We start from the raw sequence: 18,622 nt of genomic DNA on the forward strand, positions 1-18,622 counted from the left end.
TTTTTTTTTTTTTTTTTTTTTTATTTTACTTTTTTTGTGTTGGCAGGAATTTTCTGCTTGTAAAACTAAGTGGCTTAATCCTCCTTCTACCAAAAAAGGTGGGTTATACTTGCCTGAATCATATGAAAAAACTTCTAGGGAAATCAGCAGAAAGTCACTTTTTAAGGGCCTATCCCAGGTTATATTTGTTTTCCGACGTTTGAATTATCCAGTCTCCATATGCTTGACCATAAAAGGTCCTTGGAGCGGATTAAAATCCTTAGCCCGTTCACTTTTCTATTTACTTGACATTAATTCCCTTGGCAAAGGTGCGTGTGAGGGTGCCACGGTCCAGGGTCTGATGGATGGCCCCGAGTGCTGCCCTGACCTGGCAGGCCCCAAGCTGGATCCAAGCTGGTTCAGGTGCGTTGGGCCTGGGCCTTGTGTCGCTGCCCTCGGCGGTGTTCCCATCCCAAACTCTGAAACGCCGCCGTGGCCCAAGTTAAAACCACATGGAGCACTGCAGCTTGGATTTAGGCTTGGGGAAGGGAATTCTGTTTTGATCGCTTCCAAGGCCCAAGCCTGTTTTTGTACGAGGAAAGCGTGACGGCTCTAAATCAAGGACTTTGTTTCTTTTGAAAGTTTTTTTATTTAAGTTGGCGAGTTCTGATTTTACTATTTGGTTTTGTTTGTGCTCAGCCTTTACGTTGTACTTAGTAAGCCTAAGCCTGCCTTTCTGCCTCCTTTTCAAGTGAAGTTTTATACAAAATACGTCTTTTTTTGTTTACTGAGTTTTTTGAGGTTTTCTTTTGCTTCGCAAGATGGTATTGCCTGGTGCCCCCAGCTTTCTCTATGTGCTCTGAGTTATCCATTAGGCAGTGAAGTCTGATAGCACCCGTAAAAAAAAATTAGTTATTTTGGTATGGAATTTATTTACAAATATGGTTCTCAATGTGGAATCTTTTTGTTTTTACATCAGGAAATTAGAATATGGGTACCAAATTGTCTTGTGCCTTTGAGTAAAAGTGATGCTTAAAGAATTAAAAAATAACTTATTCTTTGTAGAAGATTTTTTTTCCTTTTTGAAGCAAATAACCAACAAAATGACATATATGCCTTGTAAAATGTTTAGTTCCGTTTCTTACAAGGGGTTGACAGATATGGAGAAGCTGGTGAAAGTTAGTAGAATATCTGCTTTTACTTTCTTTTATTTGACAGGTAAATATTTTACTTGGTAAGAGAATAATGTGTTTTCTGAAGAGGAAATATAAAGTGGTCTGGAAAAGGGGTTTTCTTCTCATATGTGTGTGTTTTTTCAGTCCAGAAGTAAGTTACATTTGAAGAATATGAATTTCTGAGCTTCTTATAATATTAATTTCCAATATGCAACTTTTTGTTTTGTGTAAAGCTATAAATAGATTTTCTTGTTTTGACATGAAAAACTTTTTTTTTAAACAAATGCATATATTGAAAAGTCAGAAAAAAATAGAAGTAGACTTTATATGTTGAAACCAGCAAGGAGAGTTACTTAGTAATTTTTATCCACGCTTTACTGCACTTGGAAGTCTTTACTGGACTGCAAATCTACCCATGTGTCTCTCCTCTGAGGAATGATCCATAAAAATATTATACGCCTCCATGTTTTTGCCACTGATCTTATATGAACTCTACTCAATTTGCAATCAAAAAAAATTGGTAGGATTACCATTGACTATGGTATAAATTCACTTGCTGATTCATTTTGTGTATTTATTATTAATTCACCATGTATAATTAGTCTGATGCTTGAATGGAGGGAGTCATGCTTGAACTGAACATGAGTACCGTAAACCATCGTGTCATTAAGACTGTTACACATAGTAATGTATTTGTTAGCTGACAGTTAGACAGCTACTCAAAGGCCATCTGTGTTCACACTTTGAATTATGTTGTTATGCATTTGATGAATTTGCATATGAATTAGATGGATTACATATGTTTTTTTGTATGTGACCATATGTAATTACTGTATATTAGAATTTTTGCACTGCCCCACGTGGTGCATGCTGATAGGCAGGCTACTGCCCTTGCCCTTTTGTGTCTCTCGGGAAATTCCTGCTGTGTTGCAGGTAGCCAGACACATTACAAGAGAGAATTCTGCAATATTTTGAAATATCTACCAATCTAGTTTTGAAGGATATAACTTCTTGCTTCCTGAAGCAAGAATCACTTGCTGTGATCTAAGTAATAATTTTGCTGCTCGCTGCTGTTTCTCACCTACCTCCCCTCCTTATTTTCTTCTTGTAGCTCTTCTAATAATAGCATATTTGACATACGTAACAGGCTAGTAGTATAAAAGATATATAGTGGTGCTTAGTCATCAAGTAGAATATAATTTCCAACCCTTTTAGCTTGATTAGCCTGCTACCTTTGAATTGTACCAATATTATTTTTCTTGGCATCTTGGATACCTTATGAGCAACAGTGAGTGCTTGCTTTTGAAACAAAATGAAATCCCTGATGCTTTAACCCTAACTTCAAAGTAGTGTTTGAGAGAAAGGGTTGGGTGGTTTTATCTCGACCCTGGCTTTGTCCTGTCCCATCTGTCCACATTAACCTGCATCCTGGCCTTGACGGTGTGAGGCGGGAAAGTTTCATTCTGGAGATGCTGATGAGCAGCAGAGCTTGTGCCTGCACCTCCGAGGGCTTCAGGCTTAAGCCAAGTAATAAGAACTGCTGGACTTGAGGCTGTGGTGTGGACACTCATTGGTTTGCATCTTGAAGAGGAGCACAGCACTGAAGGAGCTTCTTACTGCATTTATTGCATTTAAAAAGGGGCCCCTGCTCACCCACAAAGCAAACAATAAAGAATTTTGAACACAACTATTTGAATATATATCATTGAAGACGGTCACTTAAAAAAAAAAAAAAAAAAAAAGCTTACTTCAATAGTCCCTTTAGATACTCTGATTTGTTAGTGTTACGTAATAATAGAATAATATTAGAGTGATCTAATAATAAATGCGTGGTTTGGATAATGAAATACAAAGTGATCATTCCCGTGATCATTCCCTGAATGCTGTTCACTGGCTTCACAGAATAAAGGCTCGTTGTCTCTATATGACTCTATATAGACATATAGACATATAGAGACATATATATGTCTCTATATGACATTAGGCTGGCGTGATTAACATGCTTGAAACGTTGTGGTGCTTTATCTGAATACGTTTGACTGCAACTCTGATTCAGGAGGCTGTCTTCATAAAGGATATAATACAAGTCAGTGTATAAAGTCTTTGGAAGAATTTTGGGCTTAATTCCCATTTTAGAAATCATACAGTAGTAGAGCAAACTTTTTTTTTTTTTATTTTTTAATTTAATGGAGTACTTAACAAGTGGAGTTGAGAATTCTGGTGTTTAAACACTGATTAAAAATCTGCTTTTTTAAATGAAGTTTTAGCATTATATAGATATAAATATAAATACATATAAAAGAGAATTAAGGTGATCATTTTGCCAATATGAAAATGTCTAAATATGAACTTGAAATTAAAACTTACTCTCTGACACTGAGTCGTAATACATTGAAAGGTTAGGTGCATGCATTTTGCGTAAGCCTCTGCAAACAGTAGAAAAGCAGCAGAAACAGAATTTAATTGGAAAGTTAGGAAGAAATATTATAGTTGAATTGAATATGTAAAGTTTAAACTGCAATCGCATACAGGGTAACAGTGGGTGGAGTCAAAACAACCTCCTTCTCATTCATTTTTTGTAGCTGTCCAGATGCTAGAAAATACTTTGTTCTTCATTCCAGACCATCTGTTATTCCTTATTATAACTGACATCACCACAGCTACCACAACTGTTTAAAAAATCACCATATAAAAATGGCAAAACTTGCATATAAACCCAGCAAAATTTAGCACTTATTACATGGTTTTATGGAAAGAAAACTGCAGGAATCAAACTTTACAGTTTGCTGAAAGATTTTTCCTTTTTCTATATAGTAGTACTGTAATAGAAGCAATGCCAGTTATGACGCAGTGTATGAACTGTTCAGTTATAAGTATGTGTGTGTGTGTGTATATATATAAATTTTTATTTGAGTGTTCTGTAAGAATATGTCGCCTGATTTGAGAAGTTAAACAGAGGCTTCTAGAATCTTTCTGTTTAAACATAGTTGCATTTTAAGGAAAACTTTATTAGGAAAAAGAAATTGATTACATGGATGTTTTTCATCATTAAATTGCCACTAAAGTTGGCAAGAAATAGCAGCATATAATATTACCATTTTTAAAGGTCTTTTGAAGAGGGTTTTTTTTGATGTGTATAGTTCGCCCAGCCACGAATTACAGATTGTTTTTTGTTTGTTTAGACTCTTCCTTCCCTTCTTATTTCTCCCCTGCAAAATGAAATAAAAAATCAAAACCCACCTTGGTAGGATTCTGATTCTGCAAAAAATACAGATGTGCCAAACGCTATATCTGATATGCACTCGGATTCATGACAGAGGCTTTCTAGCAAGTTGGAAGCTTTAAATGATGTATATTGTATGGCATTAAGCACTTGCCCATATTGCCAATTCTTCTAATTTTATTTCATGTCACTTATTTGCTTTAAAAAAGCCTAGTTTTTACAGACATGTGGTTTTGTAAGGGTTTCAACTTTCTTTGGAAAAACACTTAAAATATTCCTACCCTCAAGCTTCTAGAGAAACCCTTAAAAGTGGAATTTTTAAATGCTCAAGAACAGCAAAGCAAATAAATTTAGCCTTTAACATAAAAAGACTTGTTTTTAAACCAAAGATGTGGGGTTTTGTTTGATTGTTTGTTTTGATTAATATGCAGTTTCTTTGTGCTTTTTCATGTGGCGACAGAGTGGAATATACCTGTGTCAGGTGCTGAACTCGGTCCCGGAGCTGGGTATGGAGCAGTAGGCTGGAATTTGTGGCTGTGTCCTGACACTTGCTCTGCCCATGGAAGTGCTGGACATCCTGATTGAAAGATCGTCATTGTGAACAGCGTAGGGCTGTTGACTTTGAGCCTCTTGAGTGCGTCTTGTAAAAACGTCTTGTAAAAAATGCATTATTTTTCTGCTCTAGGACCTGAAAGGTGGGGTGCGTGTGCCAAGATGGGAAGTAGAGAGCTGGCAGTGCAGCGTGCCAGGGATTCTTAGGAAGAGCAGCTTTGCTATTTACAAGACAGAGTGAAGGGGCAGTAAGAAATACTGTCAAAAATAATCACTTTTAGACTTTTCCCAGTGACTTTTGAAGTTTGAAGGTTGAGCAGTGTCAAACCAGGTGAGGAGATGGGAGAAAGAGATAGAAATTAATTCCTTGAGTTCAGCGTTTTTTAAAAAGTCCTCTAATTATTCAGGCCTCCTATGGTATTTTTTGTCCTGCCTGCTGATATCAGCATGTCCTCTACTGGAAGGAGCCAGAAGAGCACGTTATGCATGGAGGTCTAACTCTGCACATAACGTTAGTCTTTCCTTACATTTCAACCATCACACTATTATATTAACCTTGCTAAAAAAGAAAAAAAAAAGAAAGAAAAATCAACTCTGTGCTTTATTTAATGTGACATGGAGATGTTTAGGACTTGTATAGGTGAAAGCTTGGCTGTTCAGCCTGCCCTCCAAAACACAGTGTGCTGACCCGCAGGTGGCAGCAATGAACTGGTAGAAGCAGCCCCCTGACCCAAACTAGCTGGAAAAGTAGAAACAATGTTCATCTCCATTGCTTTTTTTCCCCTCCTGCTTTTGGTGAAAGACTTAAAATTTTTTGTTTGTGTGTGTTTGTTTGGACAGTGCTCGCCCTTTTAGGCAAAGAATCTCTTGCAGTTAGAAAACTCCACAAGACGTGATCAGAAGCTGGCATTCTGTAAGGTACTAGTTCATTGGAATGATACATGGCATCACCATGTAGGGGTGTGAAAATCCTGTCACTGATGAAAATATTTTCATTCTCAAATAGAGAGGGAGAGAGAAAATACCATAGAAGAGCTTGAAGTCTATGAATCCTGCAAGCATGCAAAATGGCAACATTCTGGCCAAATTCAGGTTTTATTCTACCTCAGTTCCAACTCAGGGGAATAGTCTTTGGCCTTTTGTCTTAGTCTTAACTTGTTCTTTGTAAACAGAGTTTGCATGGGTTGCATGAAAGCATGTTTCATCTTCTTCGTCTTGTCTGTATTTCATATATTTCATACATCTTTTTACCTGGATTTGTGTTTGACATTCTCCTAAGATAGCCCGGCCAAAATTATCACACAAAAGGGAGGTTTGAAGACTTCTTTTCCATACAGGAGCAGCACAAACTCTGTGCCACTTAATGCTATTCAATATTTTATGTATTTTATAATATTTTTAATATACATTTGAGATATTTGCATGCCCTCTTCAGAGTGTGCAGAGCATTTTAAATACATAAAATAAATAGCTTAAAAGGAATGTTAGTTTTTGTGATCAAACAAGTTATTTGTAGTAGCAGAATGGAGAGTTCTTATGCATAAAAAATTACTGTCTCTGCTGCGAAGTAGAACACAAAATATTCATGAGCAAGCAGTTTTCAAAGGAGCACAAGGCAGATCTGTTGATACGTAGACACAATTAAATATCAGTGGGAGCTGGATTCTATCTGATATGTTAAATACTCAGCCAGGGATATGATTTTAGAGAATGGGTTCTATAGCAGATTAAGAGGAGTCTTTTGACTTTTACTCTCATTGCTTCCACTTAGAAAGTTCTTGGAGTTTGTTGCATTTCAGCATTTTCTCAAATGCTTTGCAGTATTTTATCAAATACTTCACAGTTACAGCTAAAGTGAGGTGGAAATGATAGACTTAAGCAGGAGTTTCCAGGAGCACTATATTTCAGTTGTGCTATGGCATAAAAAAGATGATTTTGTAGGATGTTAAAATGAACAAATGATTGAGCATAGTCCAGGAATTAGTATCCTAATTCAGTTGCTTACACATAACATTATCAATAAAGATTGCAGTGATACTGCTGAGCACTTGGCTTTACAAAATTATCGACACAAATAATATAAATTACCAAGACTTAATTTGAAATTCAGAAGTAAAAGTTTTAGCTATTTTTACAAATACAGGCAATTAAAACTATAAATAGTGACAATAATCAAGCCTATGGAATACTACCTTGGTTTGTGCTTTAAGTAGAAATTAGAGAAGTTGAATCCATAATTCAGGGTCAATTTTGGAGTGATAGATTTGGTATTATATAGCTGGAAACATGCAAAGCATTTTAATTTATTAAAGCATTGTGTTGTGAGCAATTTGTTTAATAAGACAAGACCTACAGAAAGCATATGCCATTATTATTACTCAAATCCAATAAAAGATAGATTTTCAAATTATTACCATATGTGTGTAGGAGTTGCTTTGCACTGTAAAGTTATTTTAGATACCAGAATAATTTGTTTCATATTTTGAGTTCCTCTCTGTTAAAGTGTCCCTTTAGATTTGCTGCTTTGACTATTCTGTGATATATAATAATAATAATAATAATAAAAAAACTTTACAATAAAAGAAATTTAACAAGTAATTGAAACTGCAGATTGTGTGCAAAAGAAGAAATGGTATTTGCAGGGACATTGTATGAGTGCAGTAGCTGTAGGGAAACTACTATAAAACTGTTTAAATACACTCCATTTTCCCCCTCACCATCTTTAACCACCGTTATAAAAACCTGAGAAAATAAAGCAATGTGACCATATGACAAACATTCTAACAGATAAATTAATATACTATTTATCAGTTACAACAAGTTACAACTTGTTGCCTGTATTTCTCTTATAGTGTCTTTTGACTTAGAAATTTAGGGAGAGAATTTACATGGAAAACTATTGGAAAAAGCTGTTCTGTATTCCTGTGCGTTTCATAGTGAGCAATATTTTTCTTTAGAGCACAGCAGAACAGTAGCTGGAGCAAAGGTGAGTTGCCCCTGGTTATGCTGCTTTCCTAAAGCAGCACTTTTGTCCCTGAGCAGACTTGAAGGGCATCAAGGCTAGAACAAATGTTGATCAAAATAAGTGCAGATTTATTTGAAGGCAGACTTCACAGGAACATTCATGATAGCCTGTGCCTGGCCACTTCAGGACTTCATTTTTATTAACCTGCCTTATAAATAGGCAGGGATTAATAGGTGAGATATTTTTGTTCAGTCCAACCCTTGACTTAAAATAGGGTTACTACAGCTACGAATTATAACTAGCTAAGGTGCTCTCCAGGATATCTACAGATCTCTGACAAGTCATTTCAGAGCTCCACAGTACTTGAGTAACCAAAACACCTTTTGAAGTTATTTAATTCATGGTTTCCTGTAAATGCTCAAATCTCTTTGATGATAAATCTGTTAAATTGATCTAAGTCGAGATTAATGACTAAAACACCAATGTTAAACTAAAATGTCCCATTAGGTAGAAAATTTGATCTCATAAGTTCTAGACAACTATATTATTTTACTTGTAGACTGTTCTGCTGAATAAAGTCCTTATTTCTAACTGCAGCCAGTCATTGCAGTTTGGGGTCATCAGCAACTTGCTGAGGGAACATCTGCTCCGTTTGTCCATGTCATTGATGAATATGTTGAATAAAACTAGACCTAATACTGACCAACCCCGGGGGGACCGACCTATCTATAGGCCTCCAACTACACTGCACTGATGATCACAATCCATTGAGCTCTGCCATCCAGCCAGTTCTCAATCCATCTCACAGGCTGCTCCTCTGACTTGCTGATTTTGCCTATGAGGATGTTTTGGGAGACAGTGTTGAAAGCCTTGCTAAAGTCAAGGTAGACAACATCCACTGCTCTCCTCTCATCTACCCAGCCAGTCATCACCATCATAGAAAGCTATCAGATTGATTAAGAGTGATATCCCCTTGGTGAATCCATGCTGATAACTCCTGATCACCTTATTGTCCTCCACATGCTTAGAGAAGATATCTGAAATGAGCTGTTCCATCATCTCTCCAGGGATGGAGGTGAGGCTGAGCGGCCTGGGTCCTCCTTTGTGCTGTTTTGGAAGACTGGAGTGACACTGGCTCTTTTTCAGCTTTCAGGCACCTCTCCGGTTCTCCATGGTCTGTCAAAATTGTTGGAGAGTGGCCTAACGTGTCTGGGAATTAGTTAAACAAATCTTTCAACCTGTCTTTACCTTATTTTATCACGGCTGTATCTGATACCAAGACAGTGTCTGCCATAAGACGTTTCTAACTATGGAATAAGAATGTATTACTGGCCTGCGTATGTCATCATCTTGTAATTACAAAAATAAATGTAAACTCTAAAATTAATTATATCATTTTAAAAATAGAAGGAAAGTTAGTTTTCTGTTAGCTTAACTAACAGCTTTGCTAGCTTTCCTTTAGTACTGTGTTCCTCTTCTGATTCTGGAAAACCTTCAGGATAAGTCAAATGTTGGCAGCACTTGCCCTTTTGTCCCATAATCTGTGAAAATACCCTTCTAAAGTGTTGTGCCTGCATGGTACGTGTTCAGATGTGCTCAGATCACCGTGAGTGAGGTTTTCTAGGAGGAAGATCAGTCAAGTACAGTTCTTGGAAAATACAGCGTTATGGACTAGGGCATAGCTAATGAAACACTAATTTGAATTGATCTAGATCAATCTCGGGGAATCTTCTGGAACCATGGGTCCTTTCAGAAAGATATTTCAGGGAGGAGCCAGGCTATGTTTTAAACCAGTGCAGTAGCTGCAGCAGCAGCAGTCAAAGAATAAGGGATGCTGCGGATGCCACCTGAGTCCTTCCTGCTGCATCCACTGTTTTTTTCCATCTGATTAGTGGTTTGCTCTACTATATCCTTATCTGTTTAGCTAATTCATGTTCCTGCATACTGATATGAATATCTCTTCTTCAAAAAAATGTAAATAATAACTTCACAATAAAAATGGATACCGCTGTATTCTGTTTGTTTGTTGCGGTCATTTCCTGTGCCTGTCTTGTTCATACGGGATCTGAGTTATTTGGATGATGTTTATTTTGTCTTAGTAAGCTGTCTAACACAGATTCCTCCTTAGTTGTGATTGTGTTAAGTAAGACTGATATTCATAAACACATATGAATAAGTATTATTGTTTTGTTTTGGCCAAAGAATCTTATTAAATTGTATTTATAGAATTTTGTTATAGCCAGGTTAATAGAAGCAGCATTAAAAAATCAATATTATAGTTACTTGTGTGTTTCTCATTTCTTAATGAGCTTTGTTTATTTTTGTGCAGAGATCTGAGGGGTGTAATAGTAACTCTGAGTGACAGTGGGCATCTTCAGTGTTCCTACCTGGGAACTGATCCTTCACTGTTCCAGGCGCCCAAGATTGAATCTAGGGAAATAAACTATGAAGAACTTGATGCTGAAATGAAAAAACTTCAGAAAATCATCAAGGAAGCCACAAAAACACAAGGTATACTCCTCCCTTTTCTGTACATACCTTTAACTGCCTGGCTCTCCTTTTTGCCTTTAAATTGCTGTATACTTAAATTATGTTTTACATTTCTGTAGGAAATGTAATATTAAAAAAAAAAAAAAAACCTTTCTCCTGATGACAAACATACCAACCAAATCACAGACTGTTTAGCTCTTGGATACACACAGTGTATTTGTATTTTCATAATGTCTCTTGGAGCAGGCAAGGTATTTATGTCAGATTGAAGAGAATTCTCACTGGTGCTAAGGTTCAGAGAAAATGGCAGGCAAGGGAAGGGAAGAAAATTTCTGTTATTTCATGCATTCAGTCTAATATACTTATAAGGCTTCAGAAAGAGCAAAAATATTGCCAAGTTCTTTTTTTTTATTACAAACAATTTCTTAAATGTCATGCAATTAACAAAGAATGAATTGTGTTATTGCAACTGTTCTGTTACCTCTTTCAGAAGCAGTTATATGTGAACATGGCAAGAGATATGAAAAGTATTGCACAGAATAACTGATCATGTTAAACTCTGGAATTTACGTGTGTTGCTAATAACTTACATTGCACTTGTTCAAATAATGGCACAGAATTTCTATAAAGATCCTTTAAAGACTGTGTTTTTATAACTTTAGTTTTCAAACAGTACATCTGTCTTGCATTGGGATTCCAGAGCATGTCATTTTACAGGAAACTCTGAAAAAAAAAAAGAAAAAGATTGTAGGCAACTAGAAAGTATTAGTTAAAATATTTTCTAGGGATTATTTAGCACATTCTCAAAATATATGTTGAAAATTATATAATTTGTGTGAAAAGGGGAGCTAGAAAACACATGGTTGTAATCTCTAGAAAAGTCGTAGTTCCTTATCTGCATTCATTAACTTGATTTTCCAAGTCAAAGATCTCTTTGTAATTGCATATAATTTTTCCCATTACTGGTGTGACGGACAAGCATCAGGGTATCTTACTCTAACAAATCCAGAAGCTGGTTATTTAAACATGCACATGTCTAAAATTCCATGATGGGTGGAGTAAATCACTTTGTGAAGAACTTTTCTGTAATTTGCATTTTGTCATGTTGTGCCAAGTACATATATAGGAAGGGAGAGAAGGGGAAGCAGGAGGGAGGAGATGGGGGAGAGGGCCAGGAGAGGAGAAGATGGGGGGAGAAGGACAAAACAGGGGTCCTTTCAAGGGGATGGGAGAGGACAGTCGTGGGGAGAGGTAGGAGATGGGAAGAAAGAGGGAGCACGCAGAAAAAGGGGGGAGATGGGAGAGAGGAAAAAAAAAAAGCCCTGTCCTTTAAACTTCTCTAACAGAATTATACTGTAGTGAGATTGCCACCTTTACTGTGAATATTGCTCTTTCCTCTTTTTTTTTTCCCTTTATTTTTTGTCTTCATTAGAATCTTTTTAAGCTGATCTAAGGTGTCACAGTAATGTTTTCATATGAGATCTTGCCAATGTTTGCTCATGTGAAGAGGTGATCTGAAAAGGTCTTGTTTAATTTTAATCAGATGTAACCTTAGCAGAAAACTTTTGTTAAAACAAAACATGAAAAATGCTATGAAAATGTCATTTAATTTGTGATGCATTACCTTTGCTGCATTTTGGCTTTTTTCAGGTCTTCAGCTGAGTCTTTAAATCTGTTAATCTTGGACAGTTGAATAAAAAACTTTTGAACACAGGTCACGATTCAATTAAATGAATGGTGGTCTTTAAAATGAACCATTGATTTTTCTTTCGTGTATGTTCATGTGTGTGCAGTAAGATCTTGTGGTGTTCTAAATGTCTGCCCTTATATGGTATTAATTTTTCTTTGTTTCATTTTGACGTCCAAAAATGGAAGGTTTTTAGAATTAGCTCATCATATAAAAAAAATGTAGAGTGGTTATTTCCATAAATATGTTTTGTCTTCTGTCCAGTGCTGACCATTAAACTGTTGAACTTTAGTTGCTTTATATTTTTTTTTGCAAAGGAGGATTTACATTATAAAAACTGATGTAATATTTCAAACCCTTCTTTTTTTACTAGTACATTAATTTAAATCTAATGTTACTTGCATCAGTCTGGATAACATAACTGACTAAACTTGAGTGCTTTGGTGCAGTTTAATGCTAACAAAAAGCTGATGCCTCTATGTAAACTTAGGTTATGGTCTCTGTCCTATTTCTAATAGAAAAATATCTGAGGCACCTTTGTCATGGTTTGCTTGAAGAAACAACTTGAAGAAAAAAGAGTTGATAGAGTTGGAAAAGATAGGTATTTTGTTATCCACAAAGGTGGAATGGATTGTGCTGGTTTCTACCATTGGCAAAACCAGTTGTGTGTGTTTGTGTGTAACAGTATGAAACAACACACACTTGGTGGTCTAGGTGTAACAAAATTCTAGGAGCTTTCTGAATGGGCTGCTTTCCTTAATTACTCAGTTGCTATGTTAATTTCTCAATTACTTTAGGAACTAAAAGTTCTTTATTTCCTTTTCTTTTTCCTTCTTCTTCCAGTACATTTAACATTGAAAAGTACTTTTCAGAAAGCTACCAATATTTTTAAAGTTAGGAAACTTCCTTTATCTTTTTTCCAAAAAGGAAAAGTTATTCCTGAAGATACTTACATGTCTTCATTTTAAACCTTGCGACTTTTTTACACATGTAAATTTACATAAGTCTAGCAGTTGTTAGCATTCTTTACCTTGTGTGTAATTCTTGGTATCACCATATTTCAACCAACCTCCATACTTTGAATATATTTTCAATGCAAAGAAATTTCTAAGATGTCTTCTAGTTGCATTACAGTATTTGACACAGTATATTCATCTAATGTATTCATTCTCAATTCTTTAGAAGAAAGTGTGCCGTGAGAGGTATATGGCATGTATTTTATTATAGGTGTATTACTGAATATGTGCAATGAAAGAAAATTTAATTCTTTACAGTCTTTGTGGAATCCTTGAAGTTCACGGGTAGTGGCTGTAAAAGTCTGTTATGAAATTATGATAAATACAAATACTTTATCATCCATAAGACAGCAATCTAGACTGGAATCCAAATCTAAGTTGCAAAATTGAAAGACTTCTCTTCAAAAAAATGCCATTTTCCCCCTTTAATAGTACCTATAATCATGTTAATGATATAAAATTCTAATAAATTTGATGTTGTTGAAATCATTTGATCTTTCTAGAAATGTAACTGAACATTTGTTAAAGGAGAGCTGATTCTATTTTTCTTCCAGATATCTTGCCCAACTCTGAAAGAGAGAGAGATGTAATCGTCATTGCAGACGTTTCACCTGAGTTGGATGCAGAATCTGTATGTACCTTTATAAAAAGGAAAATTTTGAAATATTGATAACCATCAGTTCAGATCCTTAGAAGTAGAAATTAGAGATAAATTGAAAATAAGTCAATAACCATTATTATTTATATAGCAGTTTAGATATGTAAAACACTCTACAACACTAGCAAACACGTTATTTTGAAAAGAGTTATCATGAGAAAGTATAATCTTATGTCAGTGCATTTTAGTATTTTACTAGCTGTTAAGAAATTCTTTAAAAATAGTTTAAACAGAATACATTCTGAAACTGTAGAGACTTCCCCTTGCAAAATGATATATGAGCGTAAAACAAGATAGACTCCATGACCAGTATGAATTTGTTTTTCAATGGAACTGCCTGTTGACATATAAAAATGGGAGCAACAATGACCACCGTAATTTTCTTTTGAAGTTCAAGATATATTATTCTGATTGTAAGATAGTGTGTGGTGATTATAAAGTACATACTGTGGTGTGTATAATCTACTGGCAGTTTGGAAGTCACCTTTCCTTGCCCAATAACAGAAGTAATTTCCAAAATTTGAATAAATATACAGTAAAAAGAAGTGTGCCAAGCAAAACAGTTTCAAATGTTCATATATACATCAAAGTGTATTAGCTTTCCTGACCTTTTGCTATCCTTTTTGCACGCAATTTCAAACAGAGGCATTTTATTTTCAGAAGGAGCTATGAAACATATTTTGTGTATTTTAATCTGTCATCGAGTGATAAGTCCTTTACAGTTAATTCCCTGTTTACCAAGTTGATGCTAGGGAAGTAATATTGCATTCATTGTGTTCACTCATTCATGTGTAATATTGAATTTATTCTGTTTTCATCTTTTCTTCACAGCAAGCCATTGACAGTGAGGTAAAAGCAGAGGCAGTTCCATCAGTCACAGTGAAGGTACTGTGCCTAACTCAGACTGTAGCACTGAATTGGTGGCAAATGTTAACAAACCTGCCTGTTTTCTGTCTGCTTCACTGAGATCACGAACATGAGTAGAATTTCAAATGCAATATATATCTAATTTCTCTCAATATGACAAGTGCCCTTCTTGCAAGCTTTTTTTAAATTAAGGAGTTAGGAATTTTATTTTTGATAGTTTTATGCCTTTTCAGAGAGAGATGTAAAGACTGTTGTGATAACTTTTTTTTTTTTTTTTTTTTTTTTTTTTWYWAMWAAWWRAWYAASAGYTKWWKWRAARKWARKAAATSSWMWYWAYWMGRSWRARMKMSKGCAMYMSKMAGMYTKTSRMRRWWMWRACKRARMYMMCAKRRWMRSMKKYAWGRKTSKRRGKSWSYWSYWGWGMWSRKTKWSTSMRMCYYYCCWKSTYMYMMRGGAAYAYCWARARCAMMRKSTGSYWTMSRKGYRAGYWKKKRRRWKMYCYRSWKARSSWGRTKSTRSAGCYKMWMKRGGMRKYMKRKKSSMKGRSKSWRWMMYSMKMAYRKKARARARRWWMRKWCTKSWKMAKMYRCRSWYKRMAKTTKTYCYMKRWGRWKSWYYYRKRRRWMMCYSCAAAWSSAYMTSYKKRTCCYSWAYYYSCYARRGKRRRKRRKKMRKMWKKMKSAGWAYWRAGMARWKRKCMMRGAKKGWRWYSSRYMSMTGMKYAAKKTKSCWSKWGMAMSSWKYMMRRKSMCWCCYYSMSSYSWCMRRKRWSYMCSWWCWASWSRYMTKWKKCMSWSKRMMKTGMKGRSMARRSARWKGRRGWMRAWGACYMWRGKSWGTMWRKKGRSWKSYYKAMRGKRRGRSWKKYWWKKYWAKGSMKYWWSKSCKMWCMWAYWWWKRMGCAWWGSAGCWYYTWRAAKRWRWRMMRTKWRARWKKTRKSKWYRMYWMCRWRYYRMRRWKYWYKRWSKSMWMRKRWYYRMWGWTMMRAYSCYWTRTMMWRWRRGRWTWRWYRYSWKYYMSSKKSKYRRWTRWKARWWGTWKYRRARWRAMKGMSMAGGMYWGWMMRGRMKTMTKKTWMKGWTMTSSWRWTAYTGTWTMMWKWKSWKWYTWMTRWCKMSWTKRGRMWWCWSARAMASSYWWWWYRMSWWWWMSKWGCMYKWRSKRTRKSRKWMWAWMYWRSSAMMSWKSMMWGRRTRSMCMRRWYGWKKYMTTYTMKWYYMWKYYWATKMSRGRAATGKWKWKGMRSAGSAMMAKSYRSAKRTWKMMRRYYAWMAAYTKRATRYWCYKSKYRKMRWCWRRKTTTKKTWWYSTMTKWYYWTKYWWYWYTKTYTKWARAMSMAYWYMKMKWSMWGRWMKATRRRAKMSWYMTSMMYWAKAGKSMRYMYATRTYTWTRYSRAYAKGTTSSWMAKMYTKATTAKYWKKGWWWWWAWTWRRSMWWRWAGTKKKRAGSSKGRYSWWAMWKGRRSAGGSSRAWMWRSWYRGGKRATAAWMRGSMKKAMWTWRMRWYWKKYRWRMKGYYYYASRGTSMWRWTYWWAWKRMWKTYWGMKASMMRYRGWRRRATAWMTMWMWWKAYTSKWRWGMWSMYATKYWWKGCYWYRTKYTYTTYMSSMWSKRYMRKCTSSRAYSGYKMRMWSKWGWTSGSAGWRWMMAKWTKGWGKMYTKTWGYTARYRSWKWYYMSYAKRSKWMWRTMCTMRKWYTWRKYMTRYTMAWTWKWWTMMTMAWWWACYWRKRYKAAKRSWMRKWRTGYWYYYTYASYAAKYTWRMWMAYWRWWTRRWWYTRGGRGRRGWARCTRRWWKMSYWRMRKKSKGWGMWGMMAWMYAKAKMRAYCWSKRYAKRYYRRWCWACTGKKYRKKKWKAWMCMWYWTSAWGWTSAACWCRGKMAMRGASAMKKTSYWRYASYWRKRMAGMMWKAAYAYYAGGYAYSAKWWCWGRYYRRRKWMTKAMMWWMWRRGRRAKCASYMMTKYWKAKARSRRMSWGRKYKTYRTSRWGGWMGMYARKYTKYCMRWRARKMWRMARTGWKMCYTSKWGKYYMWRRAKKYYWRTRRKWWTMWRKRGKKYMWWAACWAKWRSAKYKYCAKMASKWYKASRGWGTWGWKMRWMCMMMWCKAMWWASMSWWRGWRARRMMAMATMTKGMRAMWKWAWSMWKTWYWGSSMTYYYMWSWMYMWKRSSRMWSWRRMRMWGSKGSWKMKARWKSRSTKCWGGRCTAMKRRKMTGMWYWKRRGYMTSSWRYAWYWKCYYWARRRKKWWMSKMTRYCYKWTKWAMKYYRKAWYKKTTTWKYYTKWWKWMKRRRWRKYYKWTKRKSKRWTMWSRWAAKWTWRWAWMWATAWCWYRRKGSWKGRARWKARSARRMYKGKWYYMSWMTSTWTTYAKTKKARGWYWKKSAMMGRMMWMRASRAMAMMAMYMMMWAYMMWWSMMMSRWRWRKKYKGSRGGAAMWWARRRRRMAKCTWSWTGWYWYYSAGWGWRRCWGAGYYYTKGMMMRRRMWKMYMGRMKMRWTWRWRKRRWMWCYWTSKCTAYARATAYWYAGRGWTRKWSAMAMYYCAWYTGGRWRMRATCMTKWKYSAYGTSMTCTMYGWYACMYWKTRYKKSMRKKSKRRWKSRWMWARWKYMYCTYTMKWKSYYMCYWYSMWYCYWTWTSWYYMKRTGWMWYSTCMYYYKWTKYMWWMYTWGWYWWTKGTTSMWMKWMWWKYKYCWYMTWMSWTWMWAASWASSRWAWMWWYWWTRKTWWYMTWWAAWRRMAARTSWACAWTKTWAWWWRTTKMWWSMMAARAAKWYAGAMARWCWRAYWKAWARKKMAMRMSAWYWYWKSMSYYRYWSAGRSWSTCTKYMWWTSTTYKRWKRKAAAKRAWKMSWGWKWGTGSRKKKKWMKWWRMASWTKSWWTYYYYYYTWKGYAATRMATYCAARGAMYTKYWWKWWYWWWTYYRRWYTAGRWASTKGMWWYKTSSAKYKCYRKMWSMSRRAMARWYAKMKRWMWRWTSWYKSYTKWRRKAWCYKYKYRMAWWKTSYKAYWKTCTYRAMWWMWWASKWYWMYWMSKMASKGRAMWAWWAWTRKWWCWGMYCWWTTMMRTWWRKSYSGWRWWATYRYAYKKAAWYMTRKRKYYTKMWMYWWRYSMTAMRWTWYMSMAWWTAWAWWAKKMRWMMYKRCWKRGWYATSMWRGTWYTKYWWTRRWRRMRMAWGAARATMAKRYRWWTKKSSCTSTKYYTRSWAWCMAWCWRWRATWWRMKTMCWTYMTTYWKKMMRYWRSAMATRKTKKYTGWYWYWAWRAWMRSAMAKWSTRAWRTGSWKWWKWWAKSAKWMWWKKAARRMWWRAWKSAMMRMWKWAWWSWWSWRRKWGTYAWRRYYRWSWWMAMAMAKKYWMWYMAKYKYTCAWAKKARAKMKWGARWWWTTGMWTTRWGYWKYWGTTTWTAWTWAAWWTWTSMAWRTTTTMYRSMAKAKAGWWWRGRSKSRWRSWGAAYGRRATKKKGSWRSTWRWRWGGTGRWKYTRSCMMYWRWRWRAWWAKWRSWRRSAAWRSRWKAGSASWSWMWARATSWKYYARMAKKWRKAWKRKKRGWKWYKMKRTKMMMWYAWTRARWWKRSMASACMYWGAYSWATCAAMWRARWTTTWAYMARSTMARATGYWKKYKRSAWAWMWTWYTKGCWRASRTMTTTWKCWYMWSRYKMATSCMSWRMARAMWSSYTKAWRWGGYYTTCYMMKYSMMKSMCWKCWMARGAKAYWMTTWSTRWMRRYWWYMWTWKARMWTSWSAYTWGKRKSWTSAKRSAKKRSRYRRGSAMKRYWWSRYYAGKKYSKSMWMTWWWYWKKSMKYTSYWKKWGRTKWMWRKCCYTTKRTRMTKKTRTRRMWWKRAYTMMAYMWAKTWWSCTSWWARMYTKWGWRKASWMARYRYYMWSRRMWWMGTKYARATKWYKSSKMWATKAGATMKRRARGRRGKRWTMWKKGYWTRRWRGYTRMWWYASAAARWWAAWAMATWGKMRRAMARWKRAMWKRCASTGARKAWWKY

The 18,622-nt window shown here is 35.2% G+C and overlaps 1 protein-coding gene across 1 annotated transcript in view; it reads left to right on the forward strand.

Moving 5' to 3' along the window:
* Positions 1-18,622, forward strand: part of BBS9 (Bardet-Biedl syndrome 9) — a 165,805-nt gene that overhangs the window by 38,737 nt on the left and 108,446 nt on the right. The window contains 3 exon segments of the mRNA XM_026052314.1: positions 10,224-10,405; positions 13,642-13,718; positions 14,577-14,690. Of these exon segments, the coding sequence (XP_025908099.1) occupies positions 10,224-10,405; positions 13,642-13,718; positions 14,577-14,690 (373 nt within the window).

Source organism: Nothoprocta perdicaria, unplaced genomic scaffold, assembly GCF_003342845.1.
Source record: "Nothoprocta perdicaria isolate Ctin4 unplaced genomic scaffold, notPer1 scaffold_87, whole genome shotgun sequence".
Lineage (NCBI taxonomy): Eukaryota > Metazoa > Chordata > Aves > Tinamiformes > Tinamidae > Nothoprocta > Nothoprocta perdicaria.